The 27,666-nt window shown below is 40.4% G+C and overlaps 1 protein-coding gene across 1 annotated transcript in view; it reads right to left on the reverse strand.

Moving 5' to 3' along the window:
- LOC104532965 (double-stranded RNA-specific editase B2-like) overlaps window positions 1-25,633 on the reverse strand; it is a gene marked incomplete at its 3' end in the record, with an annotated part of 59,831 nt that extends 34,198 nt beyond the window's left edge. Inside the window, exons 1-5 of the mRNA XM_010178314.2 lie at window positions 25,581-25,633; window positions 24,571-24,691; window positions 20,830-21,051; window positions 16,074-16,188; window positions 869-1,037 (exon numbers count right to left, since the gene is read on the reverse strand). Coding sequence (XP_010176616.2) covers window positions 869-1,037; window positions 16,074-16,188; window positions 20,830-21,051; window positions 24,571-24,691; window positions 25,581-25,633 — 680 coding nt within the window. The remainder of the gene's footprint in view (window positions 1-868; window positions 1,038-16,073; window positions 16,189-20,829; window positions 21,052-24,570; window positions 24,692-25,580) is intronic.
- Between the last annotated feature and the right edge of the window lie 2,033 nt (window positions 25,634-27,666).

The raw sequence follows: 27,666 nt of genomic DNA on the forward strand, positions 1-27,666 counted from the left end.
ACTCTTTCCTCTTTGTTGTGGGACTTTCCATCTGTCCTTGTTGAGTTTTCTGTCAAAGTTCTTGCTGGCTGAGCTCTCCAGCCTGTCTGGATGGCAGCTCAGCCCTCAAGTATATCGACTGGTCCTCCCTGCAATTTGGTGTCCTCTGCAAAGCTTACAAACAAGCACTATGTAGCCTTTTCCAGACTGTTGATAGACATGATTAGTGAGGTTTCAGGACAGACCTCTGTGGTAGCCCACTTGTTACCAGCTGCCAGCAAGTCTATGACCCATTAACCATTTAAATGATAACAAGGTGGGTTTGACTGAAGACAGGAAGAATAAGTCTTCTGTAATGACCTTACATGCTATAACATTTTAAAACATCATAAAGAAGGAGTGAGTGATAGCATCTTGGACTTTGGCACAAAGTTTACTGTGCTGTTAACACTCATTGGCTCTCTTGTGAGTCAATGAAGGCATTAATGATCAATAAATCACTTCCTAGAGATATTTCAGCAGCACCAAGGAAGACAGGAAAATGTCTGCAGTGAGCAAAATGACCGCCTTCCAGTCGCTGGCCAGTGAATGATGCTAATAAGCCTGCACGTAAAGATTTGTACAAAATCATCAGGCTTCATAAAACCCAACTTTATGAGTCATATCTAATAGCTACTGAAAGAAAATCAGCTGAAGTCAAGAAGCTCATGACCCAACACTCTAGACTATCTAACTCTCTCATTTTTTTCTGTGCGGTGTATTGTTCCTTCATCAGCCAAAGACTCAGAAAAAACAACCTAAAGAAACATATAGTTCAATTGTCTGGAGGATGGATCTGTTCCACTGAAGGCCGTATAACATTCCCCAAGTATCAACAGAATTCAATTACCTTAAGTGTAGCTCCAGCTGTGAGTAGAGGAAGTGAACAAATGCCCTTCTTGCCACAATTTCTGCATGGCAATCGTTGACCACAAGCCCTTGGTCATTAATGTATTCCCCATTTATACATTTGGTACCCGATGACAGCACAATAACCTGAGCTTGCCTGATGTCCAAACCTGTAGGAAGAAAAACAAAAGGGCTGTGAAATTGCTGGGGGTGAGTATGATGCCATAATTATTAAAGATCTCACGGCCCACGCTTTGATGTGGTAACCCAGACAACCCTAATGGGATGCTTGTAAAGGTGATGATATGGCTTTTGGAATATTCAGGAATCTCACATCTCTGTGTTACTAGAATGAGAGCTTGATTTCAGTCTTGTTGCTAATTCCAAGACAAAAGCTTGCCATGAAGTTTGCTTGTTAAATCAGTAACTACATCATAGGAGAGCACATGCTGCAGGGAAGTAATAAAGATCTCCTGCAGTGCTGGTAAATGACCAGGTTTTTATGAGCTGTTGAAGACATTTTCTGGTGGGAACATACACTCCCTGTAATGTTAGGTTTCATTGCTGTTACACTATAAGTACTAAATAAAATGTAAGCAACAACTCTGGAGCTGCTCTTTAAAAATTGCAGAAAACAAACAGATCTGACTTTCAGTCCAGTTTCCTTTGTGTTTCTCCAAGAGCAGCTACATCGGTGCCTTTTCCACTGTGGTCTCAGGGATGGAGCATTCATCACTGAGACCAGCTTTATTCCTCCATTTCCTCTCGAGATAATGGTGATGGTGTGGTGAGTTGACCCTGTCTGGATGCCAGGTGCCCACCAAAGCTTCTCTACTACTCCCCCTCCTCAACTGGACAGGGGGGAAAATATAACAAAAGGCTCATGGGTTGAGATAAGGACAGAGAGATATCACTCACCAATTACCGTCACAGGCAAAATGGACTTGACTTGGGGAAATTAGTTTAATTTATTACCAATCAAATCAGAGAAGGGTAACAAAAACTAAAACCAAATTAGGTCTACAAGTGGCAGAAAAAACCAAGTTGTAGAGCTTTTCTGAGTTGGAAGCACCATTCTTGGGGCCATGTTGTCTCATAAGATCCATTGGTGTGATATGAGAAGGCAGCTGAATGAAGAAGGAAAGTATATTTTAAACATGAAGGGTTGGTGCTGCCAGTGATGTTCCAGTTTGTAAACAGGACCAATAATACTTCATAGTCTCCACAGGGCACTGGGACTAGTGGTGGATGGCATGCTACAGCACAGTTGCCTTGCTTAATGTGTATAATAGCAAATGATACCAACATTATCTAGTGCCTATATCAGCATGACAGCTACATCAGTAGTCCAAAAGGTTTAGTAGTACTATGGCATTGCAGCATTGTGACATTTGTGGCAGTGGTGTAGGTACTGTGAAAAAATCAGTTAATGACACCTGACCCCCTGGTTGTGACAGTCTCAGACAGAAGTTGCTATAGGTACTAGTGACAAAGTACACACCCCTGCATGCCTGTGCAGGAAGCTTAATCTCTATTTGTTACTAGAAATGTGGTCCTAACAGAGTACGTGGGAGTATTATTTTTTTTTTTTTTTTAAAAGAGCTGGCAATCTGGAAAACCTGAGAGGTAAAGATGGGAGCATGTGGGGGAATGCAGTGGAGAAAAGCAATTACAAAGTGTTTGCATTTATTCCAGTTTTATTACTAAGTACAAAGTAGAGGTGGACAAATGACTCCTTTCCTACAAAGAAAGGTATTTATACTCTGTACATTAGAATTGCTTTGATGTCACTTTGCTTTAGCGTCACTGCTTTCATGAGAAAAATAACCAGTCTCTTAGATCAGACACATGTCCATCTAGCTAACTGTGTCCTTCACAGGGACGAACATCAAACATTTCATGAGCCACTGCCTATAACAGAAGTGTTTGAGTCCCACTCAGCATCTCAAAAAGTAGCCTATACTTTCCTGAACAGCATATTGTATTTTTCTTGGTTGGAAGGTTCATGATAAGAATCAGCTTTTTTTTTTTTTTTTTTTTTTTTTTTGTTTTTGTTTGTTCTCTTTTATTTATTTATCAATGCACATGGCCTTGTTTTCCCCAGCAAAGCAGAAGCACACCAGCAAGAGGCAATTCCCTCGTTCAGAAACCCAGGAGCCTCTCCACCTTCCATCCTGCACCTGAGGACCTCCATCAATACTCCTTCTCAGAGCAGTGAGATCGGTTGCTTCCTTCTTCTTACGTTAGCATACCACCAGTGTGCCTCCCCATCTCCCCCTTCACCTCACAGTCAAAGCACCAGGCTCTGCAAGTACACAGCAAACCACCTGGGGAAGCCATCCTGCTCTCCAGGATCTCTACTCACCCCTCCCAATCAGTCTACTGCACGGTGTGATGTCTCTTATTATTTCAAACATTTTATCCATAAATAAGCTTAACTCTCTCTTTTCTAGCATCAGTGTAAGATGATGAATGCACTCAGGATTTTCCATGAGGTCTGGATTTATTAAGAAATTAAACACACAGGCACCCAACACCTATAAATGCAGCAATAATATGAATACCTCTGATGAAGTCTGCTATCACAATGTCCACTCATACGGTAATAGTGAGTGTGATTGGAGTGTTAATTTTTGGGTGAAATAACTCCATACATTGGCTTTCAGTGACATGGGGCCCCAGTAGGTAGTCACACATAGACACAGCCTGGGGTGTCTGCCAATCCTGGCAAGGTGTACATGTTTGCAGAACATCACTTAGATGTTGTGTCCACTCATATGGTAATAGTGAGTGTGATTGGAGTGTTAATTTTTGGGTGAAATAACTCCATACATTGGCTTTCAGTGACATGGGGCCCCAGTAGGTAGTCACACATAGACACAGCCTGGGGTGTCTGCCAGTCCTGGCAAGGTGTACATGTTTGCAGAACATCACTTAGATGTTGTGTCCACTCATATGGTAATAGTGAGTGTGATTGGAGTGTTAATTTTTGGGTGAAATAACTCCATACATTGGCTTTCAGTGACATGGGGCCCCAGTAGGTAGTCACACATAGACACAGCCTGGGGTGTCTGCCAATCCTGGCAAGGTGTACATGTTTGCAGAACATCACTTAGATGTTGCCTAGGGCTGGAAGCAATGGACTGGCCTGAATGTTAAACATGAAAAGTCTCCATGTGTTTTCCATTTGCAATGGCAGAAAATAATCCATGTTCCTCCATGCTCAGAAATACCCAAGAGTTATGTCTCACTACTGCGGCACTCAGAAACACAGGTGTACATGACTTATGCATTAGCTGTGAAATATTTACACCTCACTGGGGACCCAAATGGAGAAAGTGATCTGTGACAACGCAGCACCATTCAACGCTGCCTGTGAGGGCACCCAGCATGAAGAGAAATACTTCCAACAACCTGACAGTTGCCCGATGTGTTTGAGAGCATATATGCTAACAGATTGACCTCTTGCATGCCTTGTTTTACACATACATGGAGTTGGAGGTTTATCCCCTGTGAAATGCTTGATATTATTTCCAGTGAGCATAGCAGGAATTTGTCTCTGAGAATAAGACATGTGAAGCCTAGTTGATGAAGGGGAATTTTAACATTGACTGATCATATTGGCGTTTTATGCAGCATTTCCAACTCTTGAGCCTAGATACTTGCTGCAGTGATTCAGAATTAATAGGCACTTGTGTACATTTGTCTGTTTTGAATAAAAAACAGTCATTACTAACTCTTATTATTAATGTTTACTACCCATTTTATTTTACCTGCAGAATACTTCAAACTTCTCAAGTGATTTCTATTTATAAATGTAAAGCTACCTCCTAAACATTGATTAATATAACCTCAGACATGTGGCAGATCTAGACATCATCAAGTTGTGCCTAGGCAAGCTATAGTGTTGGGTATGGCAAAATCCTAAAATAGCACTAACCTGGCACCACCAGCCATATGCCACCTTCCCTGCTTAGGGTTGTACAGCAGGGTATGGTCCTAGACCAGGATTGCTCTTGGCAAGACCTGTGTTCTTACTGAGGAGAGCCAATCTCAGATGAAAGACCCAGGGAACTGTGTTCAGGTCATTTGACAAACAAGAAGAAATGGGCTATGTTATTATGACCTTAACTCCTGACTCACTGATTGTCAGAGTTCATGAGGCATTTCTTTCCCTTGCTGCCTTCTGTGAAGCAATGTTTGAGGAGACATTAGGTTAAAAGTAACTAGTGAACGATTTATAACAGGCACCTGCATAGATTTCTATTATTTGCCTAAAGACTCCTAATAGTTTTCAATTTGAAAAGGAAATGGAGCAGAGGAAAGGAAAGGGGAGCTGTGTCAGCATACTCACTGGGTCCTGGTTAACATTGTGTTGATGGGGACAGCCAGGAGAGTTAGAAGGGAATTCACCATGTTTTATTTTCAAAAATTCTACAAATTAATTAGTTGCATTATAGAACAAAAACGTACCCATAAATGACAGGCCATATTTGATCACAGTTTCAGTGTAATGATCTGGTGAGGTAATGAGTCTTTCTGGTGCTCTGCTGAAAGCCTGAGTCCCTCCTTGGGGTCTAGTAGTCAGGGTCTCCTCTTACAGCCAGGCAGGGTGACCTCGGCCTCCACTAATGTTCATTTTTTGTGTGTCAATGGTAGTCCAGACTTTCACATCATAGCTGAGCCATTGAAAAGAAAAGGGGTTTTATTATAAGCCATTTTCAGTTTGTTGGCACCAGCAGTGGGATTAATTTCAGCTATTCTGTATAACTAGAGTTTAGATGTCTGTAGCTGAGCCAATTGCTGTAGACTCTCTTTATAGTCAAACAGGAGGAACTTTCCTGGGAGGTGATTCATCTGGCCTATTTTAGATATTTGCTTTTGGGTAGTCTGTACCTCAGTATTGCCAACCTCTCTTCATGAACTCTGAAGACCTGTAGACAGCCAGCAGAAGTAAAGCTTTCTACACTGTAGACAGATGCTTGCAGCAAGATTTCTCTTATTAAAAGTAATCAAATAACGTGTGAATCTAAACTCTCCAAGTTGTAAGATGGTAAGCAGAGGAAATCTAGTTGTCTTTTAAAAATGTTTAAACTTTTTGAGGTAATTTTTCTCTTTTTTTTCCTCACACCAATTAAGGATAATTGTTAGTATTAATGTTAATATATTCATGGATGCTCATATTGCCTTGAGCTGGGCTATTACACACATAAAGCAAACAGTGCTGTCTTATCTACATGATCTCCTAAAATATCAGTCACGGAGCTTGCAACAGAAAAGATTCAGAAAGATGCTGACAGAAGAGACAGTAAACAACAAAAAATATGAAGATTTGCTCAGCAAGTAAGTTGGATATGGAGAACTGGCTGACATCTTAAGGACTACAGTTATGAGTTGTGCTTTTAAGTCAGCCATGGCCATCAACGCAAACTGTCTACACCCATCTGCTTCGAGACACAGCTCTACCAATAAAACCAGAGTTTTGGCTAGTCTTAATCAATGTTTCTACTGAATTTAATAGAGTTACTCTCACTTCCAGTGTTCTATGATCATTAAGACCTTCCATAATATAAAATTTGTAGCCCTGGATATTTATGTGTTGGAAAAGGAAAATCAAAATCCCTAGGTAATTCCAAGAGGTGTTGACAGTTATGTGCAATCAGAAAACTGAATCACACTGCCTGTATATTGGAGAACTTCTGTGAAATTCAGTGAGCTTAATTCATATTGAACAGGACGAAGTTTGCAGCTGCTAATGCCAGAATACAACTGGGATCACACTTCTTGGCTTCTTGGCAGCTGGCACAACGCATAGAGAAACACCAGTCAGTGTGCAAGCGTCTATTTCACTGCATGTTTTAGACCCTGTTAGTGGTAATGAAATCTATCTTTTTTTTTTCAACATGACATTGTGAAAAAAATTCACTGCTTGGAATGTATTCATTTTAAACTAGAAAAAATAGTCAGAAAAATCAGGTTTGATTAATTAAAAAAAACCCCAAACCCACACCTCTTTTATTGGGTTGGAGACAACTAACAGAAAATCCTATTTGGTAAAAAGGAAAGCCAGGAATAATGATAGTGTAACATCAGCCCTTGTGAATAATTCATGGGGTACAATTTCATGTTATTTTAAATGGTGCTGCTTCTTTCTCTGATAAGCAATAATTTTATGCTCTTTCTTTACCTTTTTAAACAAATCAGTCAAAAGGATTGTCTATTGTTATCTGCAAAAAAGTGTATTTGGAATAATTTTCGAGGCAGCTTAATAGAGCTCTGATCACAGAGGAGTGTGGGGTTTTTTTTGATTTTTTTTTTTTTTTTTTTTTAAATACTCTACTCGTAGCTGAATAAGTTCAGGTTTCCATTTCAGGTTTGTTTAGGGAAGGAAAATTTCTTGATGCTACATAGCACTGACAAGTCCCGTATTATTTTCTGTTATCTTCTTTCCTGGCAGCTCTACCACATCCTTAGAATAGCTTTAATTCTGAAATAAGAGATAGTCAAGACATGAAAGGGTAGTGATGCTGGAAAAGCTGCCTGCGAGGATGTGCTATGGGCACAGTTCTGCACCCCACTGTCCCAAGGCAGGTCCCCGTTCCCTGTGGGTGACTGCACTGCCAGGCTGCAGGCTACACTTGCCACCCCAGGGGTGGGCATTGTCCCACGCAAAATACTTCTGCAAAAGAGGCAAAGAGCTCTTCTCCCCATCTCCTCCCTGAAAAAAAGCAGGAAAAGGACACGTTTCTCTGAAAAGGAGTTGAAAGCACTGCCCCTGTTTGTTACTGCTTGCACAACGTAGGTCTATAGTTAAAAATGAGGGATGTGTTTACCCAGGTCCTTCAGTCCATTTATCCTGTAACTTGGTGATGCGTCTACAACCCCCTCTTTTCTGAGGTTCCAATAGGAGTGAAATCAAGATGCATGTGTGAGGAGGGAGCTGAGGGTCGAGGGACCGGGGTGTGTGGCATGATGTACCCTGCCCTTCAGTTTCAGTGCAGAACATGCACTCCTGACACAGGGAGATATGCTGTCTCCAGCTCTGCATGGAGAATAAACCACACTCATGACTCCAAAAAAAGTGAATATATAGCCATAAAAGGAGGATTGTGTACAGCAGGCATGATTAGTGGTTCTGCATCTAGCTATTAACAATATCCATTTATCTGCCTGCCATAAAGATTCTGCTGCAGCTCATTTTTTTCTCTCCATTTTCTGCTGTACCAGTGGTGGTGATCGTGATCATTTTAGTGACAAACTGGAGCCTGGGACTTCAGTGAGTACCTTGATTGTATCCCATAGCTCACAACTGGGTGTCCTGAAGAGCAACCCTGAGGTGGATGGGAGTGGCTGATGTGAAGAAGTGGCTGACCAAAAAACTGGGAAGGAAGAAGCACGTTAAGGGCTTATGAAATATAATAGTGGAAGTGTTAACAAAAGGCAGATACATAGCTGGAAAATATTAGGAATAAAGGAATTGCTAGCAGTGAGGTTAAAGATATTTAGGGATATAGGTGGAATGTGGTCTTAGAAACCCTGGAATTGTGCAGGGATTTCTTTTCCTGATGTCAAACTATGGGTTATGTGAAAGTGAATATATTGTATTTCTGTGGAAAGAGAGGGTGTAGAGGGAGCCTTTGAGAGCCAGTCTCGTATTTTCTTCCTTTATTAATGTGTTGGGTAATCCTGCCTCTGACTGCTCTGCCTAGGGAAGGCTATTCTCTGCAGTGCTCTTCATCTTCATCAGTGAACGAGCAGGGGCAGAGGCGCAGTCCTCTCTGCCCTCATCTCTGATCCCTCTGTGCAGGATATTGTCTGAGAGCAGCCATGGCTCTCCTTTCACAGCCAGGCATGATAAACTGTCCCACTACCATGGGGTGTTTCTTCATGAACAAATTCCAAATTCAGTTCCTCCAGAAGAAAAATCCTTTTCCAGCACAAGCCAGTTTTGAACTGTTTGATCACATCACCAGATGCCTCAAAAAAAAGGACTCTTACACTGATCCATCTTGCGAGATGTTTCTATACAGATCTTTCCAGTAAGTCTCTGGGTTTCCCAGCCCGGTGGCAACCAGAAAACAGGGGAAACTGCTGAGGGCTGCAGAGGAGTGTGACCCAGCAGGAAAGAAAGAGTGCAAAAATAAAATAGGTAAACCTTTGGTCAGCAACACCTATGAAAGTGGTATTAAGTGTCTCTGAGCATCTGCAGGGTGCAAACCCCAAGGAGAGAGGTGAGTACTAAATTTAGAGCAGTAGAACTGAGGACCTGGGGTGAAACCACAAAAAATAAAGTCAGGTTGAATAACCGGTGATAATTATTAACAATGACATCCGTTAGACTAGAATGGTTTCCCAAGGTAGTGTCGAAAGCCCCATTGCTAATTGATTCATTTAAATCTACTGTGGAAAAAGCATTTGGGAACGCACCATGGGGAACAATCTAGTGCTTGCAGGGAAATGGACTGGATGACTTAGTGGTCTTTCCCAGTTCTAATTTCTATGGTCCATTTCTCTCCTCCCCTTAGCAGACAGAAAGGATGAAATCCCATCAGCTTTGCTTCTGAGGAGTGTGGAAAGAGATAGTGCTGTGCTTGCAAGCACCAGTGCTTTTTGCCTTCCCTTCCTCTGTGTGGGGTTTGGAGGAGGGACAGTCACCCCAGGCCTCTGCATACTTCATTCTCATACCAAATCCACAAAGATTTTTATTTTTTTAAACCTAAATTGATAGTGGCAAAATCAATGTTATTTGAGGGTCCTTTCCTTTTATGTGAGTTTTAATACTGTTTTTCTCCTCAGGAACAGAGCTGTGCAGGGGCTTACAGGTAATTCCTAATTTTAAAACAGGACTGAACTGCACTTTCCCTGCCAGGTTCTCAATGCAGGTATCTGTGTTTCTCTAATAAATACTCTGCCACTGATTTCTGAGCATTAAGTAAATTGACTGTCTTATATGCTAGTGAGAACCTTAATTGCAATGAGAAAGGATGAAATCTTGGATGTGGATTTTGTCAGATAAGTACAGGAGGAACTTTTTTTCAATTTTTTTTCTTAAGTATACTTGCATTTAAAATATATTCCTATGCATTTTACTAGGTAAGTAAAGTAAAAGCAGTAGTTGATGTCAACAAGCCTTTATTCACTCAAGAAACTTCTGTTTTTAGACTGAGATACACTGCTTGTATTGAGATTGGGACAATTCTCAGTTTGACTTATCACAGAGCAGAATGAAAGTCTGAACTTTCCAGCTCCTTGTTTCACACACTTAGAGATGGAAACAGAAGTGCCTGTTTTTCATTTCCATGTTTTATGTTAATCATTATACCCATCCTTGTGGCCAGTGCAGTTATATGTGACACAAAGCCAGGGCCTGCATCCAGATATGAGAGCTGTGGGTTACTATTTCAGTCAGAAGTATGCTTCAAACATCAAGAACTAAAAGCTAAGTCCAGAGACAGTAAATAGTGTGGGATAAAAAGCTCAGTGTCTGAGAAGACCTAGCTACTCTGAAATGGAAACCAGAAAAACTACTGGGCACAATGGGGAAGAAGACATTGCCTGCTGGAGCTGCCCAGAAGGCACCAGTAAGAAGTGCTGGAGAAACCTACAGATTGTACGGCAGGTGTAAAATTGGGGCTGAATTCCCTTCCCAGGCTGGGTCATTCTCCCATGGAAGTATCTAAAACTGGTAATATGAGAGATGTTTTCCCCTGTTCTTGCTGAACCTGTGCTACCAAACAGCTAAGAAGGCAGCCTGGGCACAAATCTGTAAATTGTTCACTGTTCCTCTACATGGTTTGGCTACTTGAATCCCACCTAGGATGGAGGAGATTGATATCCTATGTAGGACCTGAATTTTCTACTGTATTTTACTACTTTACAACTTTCCCATTTAAATTGAGGATCAGAAATCAATTGGCCATCAATATTCCTGATTGTACTTAGTTGTCAGGCTTTATGAGTCTTAAAATGACTGTAAAGATCCATGGAGACATATCGGCAACTTTACTTTTTTCTGTTATTCCACTTAGCAATGATTAAGATCCGTTCCATGAGATACATGTGATAATTTCCCGTCTTTTATCACAGCATGAAATTGCTATTTAGGGCTCTTTTGTCCAGTTCATCTTTATTTCATACAAGATAACTGAGAAGACCTCCTAGTTTGCTTTTAACATCAAAATGATTGTCAGTCTAAAAAAAAAAAAGATAGAAGAGAGAAAATTGAAGTGAGAAATCAACTCATAACCTTTTTCTATGAATGCCACGCTCCTGTGAAAAGGACTGAACTTTCTTAATGCTTCATTTTTAACAGAAAGCATGACAAAAAGTTCCTATCAGTATTTAAACTGCTAAGATTTGTCAAACACAAATGGAAAAATAGTGTTTAAATAGTAGTCTCATTTTGTCTGTAATGATTATGGGAGGTTTTTTTTGTGAAAAGGACCTCAGTAATAATAGATCATCCCTTCACTGAGTGACAGGAATTCTTTACTGCATCCAGTGATTTCAGGTAGAGCACAAATGTATGTCCATAGCTGTTCGGAGCTGGCAAAGGCAAACTCTGCCCGTGGTGTAAACAGTGTGAGTGCCACCTGCTTTTAGATGGCAGCACTTGGTGTGCACCTCACAGCTCCACCTCCCACCCAGCGCTGCCCTGGGCTGGGGCTTCCTATCTCCCATGCTGGGGGATGCGCAGCACTGTCTGCACTCTCTCCTCCATGACCCATGTATTGGTAAAGCTGCCTGCCCTGCCTTGTGACCTGTGGTGGGACCACACTCTTCACTGAGTCCCACAAAACCTGCTTCGCACTAGCGGCTCCTCGGCCTCCTGTCATCTGGTAATCTGTGACTCCAGACAGATATACGTGAGAGTGCTGCAGTTTTGCCTTTGTTGGCCTATGTTAGAAAATATTAGCTTGCTTGCCCTTGAGTTTTTCCAACTGCACCTCTGGCCTAATTAGTAATAGTAATAGTAATAGTAATAATAATAATAATTATAATCATCATCATCATCACCGTCATCGTCATCATCATCATCTTAATCTTTCTCTGAAAACATCTCAGTAAAAAGGTACATCAGATCAGTGGGTCAAAATAAGATGTCCAAATTGCACCTGAGAGACAGAGTCACATAGTACCAGTAGGAGATGGTAGGTTACCTTAATCTGTGACAGCAAGAAACATTATGTCCAGCTATTGTTGTTGCACAAACTGAAATGAACCATTGGTTGACCCTGGCCAACAGTCAAACACTCACTCAGCCTCTCGCTCACTCTCCTCTCCTGTGCGATTGGGAGAAAACAGAAGGAAGGCAAGAAGACTCATGCACTGAGATAATGATAGCTCGTGATTGCTTGGCAAGACAAATGCCATAAACCCAAGTGTCTTCCTCTTGTCTTTACTTCCCTGAACTTTTACTGCTGAGCACAATGTCATGCGGTATGAAATATTCCCTTCCTCAGCTGGGGATGGCTGTCCTGGTTATGTGTCCTCCCAGCCTCTTGCAAACACCCAGCCTACTCACTGGGGATGGGGGTGAAGAGAAAGTCTTGACACTTTGCAAGCACTGTCCAGCAATAGCCAAAACATTGGTGTTATCAATAGTGATTTAGTCACAAATACAAAACACTATGAGGAAAGTTAACTCCATGCATCATATGCCTGGATATGCACGTTCTGAGGTGATGGTTTCTGTTTGACATGTTGTTATCTGGACTGTTTCTTCCACAGGTGAAGTGATGTTCTTAATTTACCATACATATACCCATCATATCTTCAGAGAAATCAGAACTACTGTGGATAGTCAGCGTGCAATAAAACTTAGGTCCCCATATTAATACTATGCTAGAATAGCAGATATAGTTATTGTGTTACTTGAAGATATTCTGTGGGAATATGGCTCACTTTACATGGAATATTTGAATGCAATGTTTTACTTGTTAAACAGTTTTTCCTACAGTCAATCAAACAATTTTTGATAGAACAATCTTTTCTGAATGTGTTTCAACAACATTAGAAGGTGTTAGAGGACTGGCAGATTTAAAATACATTATAACTGGAGAACTCTTAAATAATTTACCTCAATCTTTCCATTTTTTGAAACATTTAGTTCAGGATCTGTTATGTTAGTGTTTGAAATATTATTATATTCATTTAATATATTATGTTAGGTAACATGATATCAACTGGTAACCAGTGTGTTAATTTGCTCCTACATGGGCACATTTTTTCAAGGTTATCTTGATGCCTACTAATCAAAGCTTTTGAAAATTTACTTTCACAAAAATGCATTGAGATGTTAACTTTTCATCACAATTCAGAACAAAACATATCTAAATACATTGGACTGCCTGTTTTTCAGACAAGCAATTTATTACTGCAGAACATTCACGGTCAGTCAATAACAGCATTTTCTACATTTTTTCCTTTCTCCTACTTTGAAATTTGCCCTGGGTGCTACAGCATAAGTCGATTACAGTGCCCAAATGTAACTCTCTGTGGTTTCCCTGGGAAACTGAAATGGCAGAAAAAAAAGTCAGAGTTCAGGAAAAGAAAACCAATCTAGCACACTTCTGTTTTGTCTGTAGAGATTTTGTATTATCTTAACAGCAGTTATCACAGAATCACATTGTGCTTTTTACCATCTTTTTTTGAAAACTGTACAAGCAGAGATAAATCTATTTCTAGTCAGTCTGACATTCAATTGAAATTAAAGTAAAATTCTTGTCTGTTATGGGTGTGCGTGGTATGAAATGCAACAAGACGTTACCAGATTTGTTTCTGTTGATGTCATTAATATATTGTTTGCAGAGGTCTAAGGGGTTTTCTGCCAAATTCTATGGTAAAAACATGGATAATTAGTACTTATTTGAGTGTTTGATGTGGAAAACCTGTCTGTGCCATCTTTGAACAGAGTGTGTCAAAATCTTTGCTACCTCTGGGAATGATGGTGGGTGATGACCACAAATCTACAACTTTAGTACAGAAAATAATGACACAAATGGCAAATGTTTCATCTTGCTGTGGTTGGCAGTCATCCTTGTGCTGGAAAGAACTCAAATCCTACTGGAAAATGTACCAAGATAAACCTGTTTCTAGATTTGCGTCTTCTGCCAATCACTTCATATCTGTGAGTTTCTTTTCTAGGCTCCACAAAACCAGTAAGATATTGACAAACTGGATGGCTGACAGATTGAAGGAATTCATTAAAGGCAATTCAGAATTTAAAAAGAAGTCCTGAGGGAAATGGTTTGTGAACATAAGTAAAATGATATTTTGTCTGAATGCTCACTAAGATGAAATAGGAAATACAAAATTTTGTAAAATCCCACTAAGGGCATGGGCCTCATTAAAAACCCAGTGGGAGGACACTTTCACTTCTTCTCCAAAGAAGAGACATAGACAGCCCTTACTGCCCAGCCAGGCTAGCAGTTGTCCGGATGTGCCCCTTCCCCCTTCTAGCACTGCGCACGCTCAGCAGCCACAATTTTGGAAGTTATGGCTCCTTTAGGTGACTTCTCTTCCCATATGATGCAGGGTTTTCAACTACTTCTTTGGTTGTACAGTAAGGAGGCTGCCTTGGCACGATCATGCTTTCTAAAGCAGATCTAGGCCTGGGCTAATGGGTGCAGGGACTGTACCTTGGCAAGGTAGAATGGGATGGAATTCTTACAGGCAAAATATACACTGAGTGTAAGAAAACTGAACAGGAACACTGAGCTGGGTACAGCCTCCCCTCAAAAAGTGGTTAAAGCAACAATTCTTGGCTCCTGTAACTCAGCTTCTTATACAAGACATATTTAAACATTCTTCCTTGTGGTCCTCTGGCTAGGATAGAGCTCCTCTAAATAAATTACAGCATTTTGTTTCAATCTGATGAGTGCTACAGTCAAGAATATGACAAGGCAGCTGGTATGCTGGGTCTAGTGTGCATCTTTCACATTCCAAAGTCAATCACACTCTCTCTTTTACTTTTCTTGCTACTGAATATGTCTCCTGTGGTCTATTGGACTCATAAACCATGTTTTGTGTTTGTACAACATTGTATCTGTGCAGAATTTAAAAAATGGAAGACTCATCCATTAATCCAGATCCTAAAGTAATATAAAAAATAACTAACTAAAGCAAATTAAGCAAAATGATAACAAGTTTAGCTGAGGAGCAGTTCAGTTTCAACCAGAGATCTGAAAGACTTTTAAGTTCACTTCTCTGCTTCTAATTTCAGGACAGGATTCTTTGCTCTCTTCATATCAGAAGGAAAGAGAATAAGTTGCTCTGCGCAGGAGTGAAACTATCACAGCAGGACTCAGCTGTATTTAGATGTGGTTGGAAAGGATCCAGCAGATAACCCTGTCTCCAACCCACTGCCTTGCAATATTCACAACTGTCCCTATTGAATCTAGCTAATGTAATTGTTGAAAGGAAGGAGTAAGACAAGCCTGGATGAATTATATATGTTTTTCCCCTCTGAGCTTATCCTCTCATTTCTAAACTCAATCCACTGCTCCACATGTCTGAATGAGAACAAAGTTTATGGCAGCATCTCCACTGCTGACATCCTCATAATTACTGAGGTGCCTCAACTGGGGTATGCTCACAAAGAAAGACAGACTGTCTGTGCAACAGTTTCATCAAAGGGCTAAAGACTTCTGTATGGTATATGTCCATCAGTTAAGTCTTAACATGAGTGAATATAAAATGTTGACCCTGTTGATAAGTATAAGTATTTCCTATGGTTAGAGCAGAGCAGAATTAAAACTATGCATGCTCTGGGTTTGTTTCTTTTAATTGGAAAGGAAATAGATTGAGATTTGCTTTGGTTGTCAGTCTAAAACAAGGTTTATGGTAGCCCTGTACAACAAGAACTTGTTTTTTTCCAGATCTAAAAAAGCAATTAATAAATAATACAACTTTTTATTGATAACTAAAAAACTCCCATATATTAGGAAATACAACATCAGACAGGTCTGCATTTTGTAAATAAAGCAATGTAGGGACATATTTATGAATAAATCTTTACCTCTGTTGCCAATAGTTTCTGTGTGAACTAACTTGAGGTGTAAATATTTAATGCTTTTTTTTCTCTGCATTACTATTTATTTTTCTGTGTAGGAGTAAAGGCATCATTCAATACTGTGGACCAGGTAAATAATGTATCACTTAGTCACGAAAAATGCCAGAGGAAAATAAATGAGAGGATATCTTACCTTTGGTCATCACAATGCCTGCAAGAGTTTTGTGGCGTGCATGCATGGAAGTGAAATTGTCTGTCAGCTCCTGGAACTTCTGTGCAACCATTTGGTATACAGAGTCGGCAAAATCCTGAAAGACACAGTCAGAAACAATTTTTCATTTCTTTGATTAAGGAACCTGGGCGTTTCTGCAGATTAGTCACCTGCTGTCAACTGCTGAAAGGTCCCTTTTAGAATTAGACACAACCTACCTGGGCAAAGATAAAAGGAGTATCTCTCTATTGACTACCCTATCTATTCCCCTCAGAAACAGCGAAATTAACTGAATTAAAGCTAAGACCCATATTGGCTAGGATTAGTGGTAAAGTGAGAAGATTTCAAGGTTCACTTTTTTCCAGACTCATACTTGTTGATTCAGGATTAGTTTACAGGAAATTTGTTGGTCCTTAAAGCATTCACTTGGAGTGAGTGAAGAGGTGAACATATATCCCACCAAAGTACTTATTTCCATGAGCCCACTGAAACCTGAGAGCTCAGCTGAGGCCTGGGTTATAGGTAAGGACCACATATTTCTGCATTCAAGGTGAGTTTTTAATGACGCATTGCTACTGAGGCAAAATGATCAGCTCAGGAATCTGGGCTGTGTTTAATGCTGTACCATGGTCTGCCTTGCTTCCACCTCAACAGCCATTGGGAGGAAGAGAAGGGGAACCTTTGCTTGTGCATCCCACCAAAGATGTTGTTTGCATGAGTTCACTGGTGTGCAGTAGTGCTGAGGGATTGGTCTGCCAGGTTTCCTCCTGAGCATGGCAGCTTTGTTGAAAGGTCAAATTTTGCTGTGGACTGGGCTCTAGAGACTGTGTGGTCTGAACCCTCATGTCTGAGTGAGTCCAGTCACCAGGGAAAGCCTTGGGAAGGCGATTACTGAAGCCAAGCAGGGTAAAAGGTTTAAGTTGATGCTGCAAACTGTGTATGGATGACTGTGAACCTAAACCAGCTCTGGTGCTTCTGAGTACACCACTACTTGGACCGTTTCCCTGCTGCAGTGTTTAGTATCTTTTCATTTACTTAATCCCTGCACTTTGTTTGGAATAGAGCCTTTCAAGCATATGTTAGAGATAAGTCAGAGGAATGTTGTTTGTGAGCATGAGTTGTTCTTAAAGTGCTTTGCAAGTCTGAACATAAAAAAGTGAGATCCAAAGGACTTTTTTTTTTTTTTTTTTTTTTGAGCCATATGATCTCTTGTGGGAAACCAAGCTTTTCCTACAAATCCTTCTGGGATCAGTTCCTAGGGGCTGGAGCTTACTCTGGGGTGCTGACAGGAGACCCTCTGGCATCCAGCAATCTGATTAGTCCTGAATGATCATGCCTTTGTTAGGAAAAGTGGTTCAACCAAGCAACAATTCCAAATTTTCTCCTGGTGTTGGGCTAAGCTACCTGGGGGAGGTCCTGGTAAAACAGACCCTCTTGAATTCACCCGGTCTCTTTAAGTGGGTTCTTGGCACACATGGAGGAAAGGCTGGGTCTGATATTCAGCCTCCCTCACCCTGAAAGATCCACAGTCGTGCAGAAGTAAGGACATGTATTTAAGAAGATCATATCCATTCTTTTTCTCACAAAACTGTTAATGGTGATGAAAACATGTTGGCAAAACCCATGGTATTTTAAATTGAGAGAACACACAGCTATTTTTCAGAGGAAAGCAGATTCTAATTCACAAATATTATCAGTAATACTACTGCCACTGAGACGCTCTGCAGGCTGTACATCATATGTTTCTACAGTTTGTTGCAGAAATTCAGCTTAATTTTTAAATGTTATTGTAGTTAAATAAAACACAATAACAATTAGGCAACCATCTTTTTGTAAAACCTGGAATATCTTTTCCATGTACAGTCCTTGTAAGTGATTGCAGTTTGCTCAGATATATAGAGGATAGGATTTCTTTGATATAATAATTCTTTGTTTTGCTAAATGCATCTTTCCAAGGTATTGCTCTCAGAACAAACCTTTTGCCCAAGAAGACAGTTTAATATAACATTCAATAAGATGGGCTGGCTTGTTGCAAAAGAATGAAAGAGGCATATAAACACTTTCTGGAAGACGCATGCAAAATTCTACACTAGAATTTGATGAAAACTAAGAAAAATTATCAAGAAAAGTTTGACAGTTCCGAAATGGAATTTCACTTTGACTGCATTTATACCTCTTCTAATCTAATTGTCCACAACCACCATGTGAGCAAGGTATTGCTCATACAGTGCTTCTGAAGGATGAATTTTGGGTCAATTCTCATTTGTCAAGCATCAGGGCACCCTTGTGATATAAATGTAATTATAGTTGCTTTACAGATGGATGAGTGAAGGCACTAAAAGGGTGAGGGACTGGTCCAGGGGAATAGCATGGAGCCAGGCACAGCCAGGTGTTCTGATATCCTGATGCTCTAGCTAAATGCTCAGCGCTGGAACACTGCCTGTCTTTCATTATACGAAAGTTTGTTTCTAAACTTGTTTTCCCTACTGAAGAGTGACTTCATCCATAACGAAAAACTAAAGTGCATTTGCAGGACTGATATAACTGGGTCCCATATGGTGGACTGAAAATCTGATCAGCTTTATTTAGACTAGAAAGAAAGAAAGAAAAAAAGAGTATCTCAATAAAACTATCTGCACCATCATTTAAAAAAAGAATCAAATCATAAATTTCATCTCCTGCAGTACTGCAGTCCAATCTGTGCCTGCATTTCTAGCATACCCTCCAAATCTGCATCCCAGGGCATTTTGCACTCATTAAGAGTTAATTAGCTTAGAGGCACACACAATTCCTAAAAGAATCGTTTTAAAAATGCTAAATAGAACAAATAACTTTTAACTTTGGATTTAGAAATCCCCACAGTCAGAGCTTTCTTTACTTCATTTGGCAGTAGGTTCCAAAGCCAGAGAGCAAAGAGACTCACTAAAGGCAAAATAACGACGACTTCAGATAACATTTAGGGACGATAAGGAATTCAGCATTTGCTGATCTCAAGGAGTGACCTGGGACATTAAAGAACAGCAAATCCATTAAATGTGAAGCCTCTTAGCTAAAATAAGTCAGGCGAATATTTTTTGTCTTAAATGCATTGCCTAAAATGATGCCAGTGAAATTAATAGAAGCAATGGAGTCGTAGGATATAGGATTGTAGAATCACAGAATCATTTAACTTAGAAAAGACCTTAAACCTAACACTGTCAAGTCCACCACTCAACCATGTCCCTAAATGCCATGTCTACACATCTTTTAAATACCTCCCGGGATGGTGACTCAACAACTTCCACACATGGATACATGTAGGATGCAGGAAAAACATAGTGTTTAAACTGTGAGTTTCCAAATGGATATTCCAAAGTACAACAGAAAGGAGGAAAAGGAGCAGTCTGTTTTTGCAGATGGAGAAAAAAAAATCAAGAGATGCACGGCTCAGGCCTGTAAGGGATTTGATACCCTGAGGTTCGATCCATGTAAAGCAGCATTATTCAGGGCCTGAAATAATCCAACCCTAAAAGCTGGCCAGGTGGCAAAGCTGGGTATGGGGTCATTTTCCTGACCTATACCCGTAAGTTACAAGAAGCGTAGCACATGCTGCCTTCCCTCTAACACATGACAGAGCAGCTATTTGGCTTGATCCAGTCATGTGCACTGAAATCAGTGACAGTATTTCTGCCTGTTTGGAGTCTTTGGACTGCCTTTCAATGTTTCTATAAAACCAAAAGTGGTTACAAACATACCTAATGCATATAGGACAGATCTGGTGGAGATAAGAGTTGGTACATTTACCGCTGGTCAGTTTAGAATCATAGTTTTCATTACAGAGATTTTCTTGCTTTACTATTAAAAAATAATCCTACTAAAAGATACATATCCAGATGATCAGTCCTGATGGGATATAAACCAGAAAAGTCCAACTACTGACAGCCATTGTGAGTCTTGTTGAACTTTGGGGATATAGGCTAGGCTATGTTATCTGCCATCAGAAGTAACTTATAAAACCATACACAAAAGGAACCATTCTTTTCTTATTCTCTATTATCAAAACAATTAATCTCAGAGAAAAGTTGTGTTTAGGGATACCACAGTTCCTACTGCCAGATATGAATGGAAATAAAAGTTTCCATCCAGAGTAAATACAAGAGCCAAATACATCTTGGCAGGTTCTGAACAACTCCTAGGTTGGTAGTAGACAAAGGGAAAATTTCAGAAGATGGGGGCGGGGAGCAGGAAGAGTAGAAACATTCCTTGTGAAGGACAAATTCAGTGCAATTAATAGAGGTGCATGCAATCACATCGATCATGTAATGGCAGAGAAATGTTAGCTTGAGGTAGAGGGTGAGGAAAGAAGAAATTAAAAAGATATGGACAGTCAGAACTCTGAAAACTTACACCAAAGCACATGGATGAATAAATCTCAAATACCACTTGAGTGCTGGAACTAAGGGGACTTATGTTTGAGTGTTAAACCTCCTTGGAAAACTGGGGTCTGATACAAAACGTCACTGAAGCCAGTAGATGGATGCTTCACTCTAAGATGCTCCAGATAAGGCTCCACTGGCAAGGATGGGAGTTCCAGCACGCCTGTGCCCTGGCTGGGCAGGGAGAACTTGGCCATGCTGGCTTTGCCTGTGTGTTGAGGTTAAAAAATACGACTCTCCACAAGAACTGACCTTTCAGGTGCTGAGTTTCTTTTAAATCCCCTGCTTTGGTTTGCCTGCTATCAAAATCTTACCTTTCATACATCCTTAGATTTTTCTGTAAAAACTATATTTGTCTCACAGGCAATTTCTTTGAGACCAAAACTTTGCTCGATCTTGCTAATACAGTGAGTAATACGAGTAAGGCAAACATGACTGCTAGACCCACACTGAGCGGCAAATCTGCTCTCAGTTGCACTGAAACCATGCACATTGGCTAAATGTCTGCTGTCACTAATGGCAGCAGCAGTTACTTGTTCAGGTACCTGTCAGAGGGAAGAAAACAGATAATGCAAAACTTTCCACTGTGAAAAAAGACTGTGAGATCCTGTGGTACTTAATGAGCTATATTTTAACATATACAAGGAGGCTGGAAAAATGAAAAATAGGTGTCATTACTATTAAAACGGCACTGTGTTGTCTGAAGTATTCATCTGTCCTTGATTACCATATCAAATTGCTTGTGTTATTCACAAAGGAAAATTAAACTTTAGATCATACCGTTACAGAACCAAAAACTTCTAGTCATTTCTTGGCACTAATATTTCAAATGGTATAAATAATTAAATGTGTTCAAGTGTGCAATGGAAGTCTTCAGGGTAAAACTGACATTCAACAGGAGTAGTAAGGATATTAAAATCAATAGATTATAAAGGAGAAAGCCTTTAGTAAACATTTTCTATTGAAATCCTGTCTTAGGGTTTACAGGGTTGAAATATCAAAAAGGTTAGATTTGCATATGGATGGGAAGAAATATTCTGCTATACAGATGTCACCAAGGGCTGTGTTTCTCCTGTCTCCCAAGTACTTTATTTTCCAGAAAATTACTGACATTTGGGGGGTAAATGTTGAACACAACGAATGGGGATTGGGTTGAATTAAGTTCACAACTCCCTTCAAAAATTGAAGGAGATGCACATGTGGTTCTTTTTACTGGCTGAGGGGGAACACACATGTGTTGACAGAGGGACTTTGTATTTTTTCCTGTGGAGAACTCTCACTGTCTAAAAAGGAGGAAAACACAGCAGAGAGAATAACAATCCCAAAGTGCTGCTCCTGCTCAGGGTGTGTAGCAAATTGCTACACAGCACAATTTTTCCCAGGCTTGTAAATAAGTTTGCTGTAGCTAGTTGGAGATTCATCGCTGAGTGATTGTACCCTCAAGCCAATGAATTAGTAAGGCTCTTCCCAGGTACTCCATCATCTTCAAGATGCAACCTTGGGAAGAGAAATAGCTGAGGTTTGTGGGCTGCCCTCCACCATCAGTCTTCTAGCATCAATTTACCTCCTGTTGTCAGGACCTCCCCCAGCCTGGTGGAAATGGCCGAGGGAGGTCCTGGAGGAAGGGAGTGCCAGGGATGGACTGGGGAAAGGAAGGAGGGCAGCGGGTCGCAGGCTGTGTTCGTTCCTTGCCCTGCTTCCTGGAAGCCTCGGTGCTAGCCACTTACTTTGCCATGAGTCCTACTTCTCCAGAGGCAAAGGAGGACAATTTTTGCCCACCTCTCAAGTGACCTGTGAGGCAAATGGCACTGAAAGTGGTGACACTCTCAAAGCAGGATCAAGCAAGGACTTCTGCAACCCGACTGGAGGCTGCAGTCCACAGCCCCTCATAACTCAGCCTTCCATCAGCATGCACAGGCATTTATAGAGTATTACTCAAAGAACAAGGCAATGCCGGGGAATTCATTGTGGTGCTTTCCTTGAGCTTTGCAGTAATTATTTCTCTCCGATCATAACTCCTACAGTATTGATCATTATGTCTGGTTTTGCCTTATTCCTCAGGGCCAGCGTATATGGGGTTTGTTTTATCTTAGATGGAGGTGGTTTTATTTTGTCTGGCTATATGTTTTCATTTCAGCTGACCACATTCGTATATCCTCTGTACATCCTGATTCAGAGAGGTCTTCTCATTCATGCTTCTCAGAGGGGATGAGGTGTGTGCTGCACAGGCAGCAGCTGGGTACACGTTCCCACACTGAGCTTCTAATGAAAACTCCAATAACAATAACACAATTCTGACACTGAATATCCTCGCGATTTTCTTACCAAGATTGATGGGGAAGATCAACTGCTCCTACTGATGCAGTGAAAAGAATCACTCTCACCAACCCCTGCATCTGTTCACAGTCCTGTTACAAATGTTTTAGCTACATAAGATGCTGAGCTACCCTAATGAATTCCTTATTTGAAATCATCAAATGTCTGAATTTGCTGCATTCATGAAGGCTCCTCAGTGGCTCGGCTGACCTCGGCTGACTTGGCCGACTCACCCGGACTGTGCAATGGGCTCCCAGGCTCAGAGCGATTATTTACTGGCTACTTCCCTCTCGTCCCCTCACCCCAGCTGGAAGCTGATTGCTCTGCTAATTTCCTAGGCCCCGCAAAACATATTTGCCTCCACTGTATTGCTTATATCACTAGCGATCATTTACTTAATTATCAGCACTGTGCTGGCTGCTGTATGAGGTGGACTTTGAAGAAAGATCCCAGAATGGCAGTCAGAACAGAAAATTTCCTCTTCCACTCATTTGTTTTTTGGGTTTCCCAGTAAACTTATGGCTTTGTGAAAATGATAGCCACATCTTGCCCAGGGATGGGACGATACAGGATGCACAGAGAAATGCAGAAGAGACAAAGGTGGAACGGGAGGGCTAGTTAAGATCCGTCTCTGGTGAATCTCAACACCTTTATTCCTGGGAGGTTTCCCAGTGACTCTGAGTTTTAGATTGGACTCTGTTCTAATGAATGTGAGGTCTGCTAAAAGCCATTTAATCAGATTTTGATAAATTGTTCATATATCAGCATATGCTCCAGCAATGATTAAAGGCTGCAGAAGGCTTCTCACTTGTGACATTCCTTGAACGGCTACATGCAAGCTAGAAGTCCTCTACTGCATCTGAAACTTTTTTACTAGGGAACATGAAAGTCTCCCACTAAACTTTGTAAATATCTTCAGTGAGATTTTCAGTCATGAATGGCAAAAAGGTACTGTGACAATGTTCATAGTGTTTTTTTTTTAATGTTGATTTTTTTCACATAAATATCAAGTTTGAAATGGGGGAAAAAAGCAACATTTATTGGCACATTTGGAGAGGGATGGATGCATTTAAAAACTGATAGCTATGATGTGAATTCAGCTACAATAAAAAAAGCTTCTAAATTTGTACAAAAGTACTACTATGTGATTCTGTAAATGAGATTAATCAATGTTAAATATCAAAAGAAATTTGTAGCAACAGTAGGAAGTACAAAGATCAAACAAGAATTTATTCTATGAGCTCAGTGAAAAAAATTGGTCTGTTTTCTCAATATATCCCCCGACTACAGGGAATCAATCAAACATAATGTAATGCATCTTTTTATTTGTTTCAGAAACCCCTGGAATGACTGAAAGAAAATAGAACACATAAAATAAGCATAGTATTGAAAAAAGAAATGCTGTCAAATCCAAATGCCCTAGCTCCTCCAAAAAGTACGGTTTTCTATTTAGTAGGAAAACATTTTGTATGTGGGTTTAATTAGAATCTTTAAATTCACATTAGCGTGTTAATGTTAGGATGCAAACAGATGAGCCCCTCTATTTGAGGTTGATTCATTGTTATCGGCATTCATCTTGCTCTAAAAAGATGCTACCAATAAGTACCATTTCAATGAATTTAGAGGAAACAAGCTTTTCCACCGACATGAACAGTTGTTCCCTAAAGGAGGCCATGCTCAGTTTCCAGCTTCACTTCTTCTGAGTACAGCTCTGCATTTATCGCTCCAGTAATGAAGAATGTCCATACCAATTTTGCAGAATCATTCTTGAAGTCAATATTGCACCTGCTAACAAATGCCAGAAAGGAGGGGTTGGTTGTTTGCCTTTTTTCTTTTCTTTTACTAATCCTTAACCCAAAAGCCTTCTTCCTACAGAAGCACACATAAGGTTGGCTGCAAGTGCTGAATAATTCAAAACAATGAAGCCGTGTTCGCTTTGCAGCCTTGTGTGTGCATTAGGACAAGCCTCAGGTGTCAAGCTGTTGTACGCTACAGATATCAAATTAGCACAAATGGGTTTTCTTTAACTAGATAAAAGCTCTATAAAGCCACCAGTGCCCAGGAATGGCTAACTCTGTAAAAGGGCTTATATGCTCTCTATATAAACCTAGATTTTAGATTCATATTGTGAGCCATCTCTCTTTAATAAAATCAATGCTTTATCTGAGAAATGTCCTTTCAGTTTTCGGTTTCGTCACTTTATCTTTCTTAGGTGCATTAAAACAAGTATCCTTTGGAAACTAACAGTGGCAAAACTGTGGCCACATACAATACTCTTGGCTGTTCGAGGTCCACTCTCTTCCCAAAGCCTAAACAGTTAGCAGAACTTGGGAAAATGTTCAAAGCAGGGAGAGAACAGTGCTTGCTCAAATCCCTTGAGCGTCACTTTGAAAATCTACACCTCTGTGTTTATGGTTCTCATTAAGGAGCTGTGCTATCAAGAACTTTCCCCATCACACATATGCTTTGTTAGATAAAGCAGGGTGCAGGCAGTGTCCAAAACAAATTTAATCTATTCTGAACTGCTGATCCCAGCAAGGCACTGCACAACTCAACTTTCTGAATCACTGCAGAGCAAGGCATATAACACACTGCACGGCAATTGCTATACAGACATCAGAATTTTGCCTTTCTTGTTGTTAAAAGATTTTGCTGTCATTTGCTGTAATGATTCTCAAAATCTGTCTGTAACCTTGCTAACAACCTTTCCCTTGGCTGGGAGGGGTGGTAAGGTAATCTATATTTCATGTTACCTCACCCTTCTCTGGGCTTCTCCTCAAACGTGTAATTAGCAGGGACAGTTCTCGTCATCTACGATGGTTTTGTGCCAGGACAGGCAGAACCATGATATCTGCTGAATTCCAGTTGCCAATCAGGCACCAAAAAGAGTCACTTGGGACTGGTGTGTGCCTGGGGCCAGGTCTAAAACCAACCAGTCCCTTCCTGACTTACTGTCCTTTACTGGACAAACATAAGTAATTAACACTTCATTGCTGAAATTAAGTTTTATTGTTTTATATCTGCTGAGAACCTGTATCTGAAGCTAAAAATTCAGCATTACTTTTAGCCCATGCTTTAAAAATCAAATGTCACTTTCTCATCAGCCTCCCCCTCCATCTCCAGTCAATAAACTCCTAAACAAGTGTCCACACCTTGAACCAGGGAATGGCCTTTTTAAACCCTGTGACAACATTTTTGGGCAAAACCCATTGCTTCAGCAGACTTGTCTGTAAGCAAGAGCCCAGGGAAGGACTGAGCATGAGGTCAGGAAAGTGTGGACTGGCACTGTGTGGGCTGCCCTCCGTGGGACGACCTTCTCTTGGGACCATACCTGTGAGGGTGGTGGAAAGGATCAGCCCATGGATGAGTGCAATGTTACAGCTTTCACTTATAGCTCAGATTTCTTACAGCAAATAAAATCTTTAAGAAAAATTCCTCATCATCAGAGAGTTGCTGTAAGTTATTTATTCACTGTGGGCAAGAAAAGAAGAGCTTCCTGGGGAAAAAAAAGACAAATGTTAAATGGATAAACCTAGTAATTAAATTAAAAATCAATTATTACTGTTTATTTAATTATTTATGCAGAGATCTCAAATCAGTTTACCTACAAATTGACCAAACCCTAAAAAATTCATGTCAGATAGGTAAATATATTTATTCCTATGTAATTGGTGATTAAATTGAGAGGCAATCAGTTTTAATATTTTGCTCATGTAAATCAGTGTCAAAGACAAGAAATAGAATTTGCAGTTCTTCCCTCACAGCAAAAAAAAAAAAAAAAGGCATAATACAAATATGAATAAATTTTTTTTATCAGCACACCATACCTCTGGAAGGATACCTCTAAGGATCTCTAATGTGTCTGGCATTACATGTCTGGGCTTCTATGTACAGCCATGGGGTAAGAAAGAATCTCCCCAAATTCACACAGCAATTACAGAGAGAAAAGAGGAATAACCAGCTTCATACTCAGCTCTTGGAATATATAAAACTGTGTCACCAATCTGTGTTTTTATTTTAATAGCTGGATGTTAGCTCCCTTGCTAAGATTCACATAACCTAAAGGGCACTCCAGTAAATTAGATCCAGAGTGTTTTTCTCTCCTGCTCTGCTCACAGGGCTCCTCAGCAAGGAGAAGCTGGCACACAAGCCTTGTGCTACTCTTTTCAGCCTACAAAAATGTCCTGCCAAAACCTGAGGGTGGGTTTGTAGCACGGAAGGGCTACACAATATTCTTGGACCCAAGAGCTGACTAATATGGCAAGCAAGGTAAAACATGCTGCTTGGAGTCCCTGTAAATGATAAAAGCAAAAAAGTAGAGGATTTCAAGGCTGTCTGCCACTGCACCTTTGTCTTCCTGTCTTCCTTCATCCCTTCTCCTCCTGTGACTGTGTCTTGAACCGTTTCCCCCACCTCTTCTGTCAAGCGAATCTGAATCTGTGCTTAGCCTCACAGAAGCATTTTGTAGGTGGTCTGCAAACCCAGACAAACTATTATCCAAATCGAAGTCTGTCCAGTTTCTGATAACACCGAAACTAATTTATTTTTTGTTTATACTCCAGTACCTTTGACAAAGCTTCCTCTAGAGATTTATATCTCCATCCTTACTGCCTTCCAACTGTTTGTCAATTTTTTGTTTTGCAGCCGACAAAAGAAAATAAATATCTGACATCAACCTTGGAAGAGGTGCTGAGTGCAGAAGTTTTTTTTTCAGACGTGATAAAATCTTGCCTAAAACCATGTCCAACCTTTTCAGTAGAAAGTCCAGATGGCTTTGCAGCCTGTACAACAGACTTTATTCACTGATGCTTCTCTAAGTGTCAGCAGGGTGTTGTCTTCCAGAA

This window comes from Antrostomus carolinensis, unplaced genomic scaffold (genome assembly GCF_000700745.2).
Source record: "Antrostomus carolinensis isolate BGI_N321 unplaced genomic scaffold, ASM70074v2 scaffold9021, whole genome shotgun sequence".
Taxonomy (NCBI): Eukaryota; Metazoa; Chordata; class Aves; order Caprimulgiformes; family Caprimulgidae; genus Antrostomus; species Antrostomus carolinensis.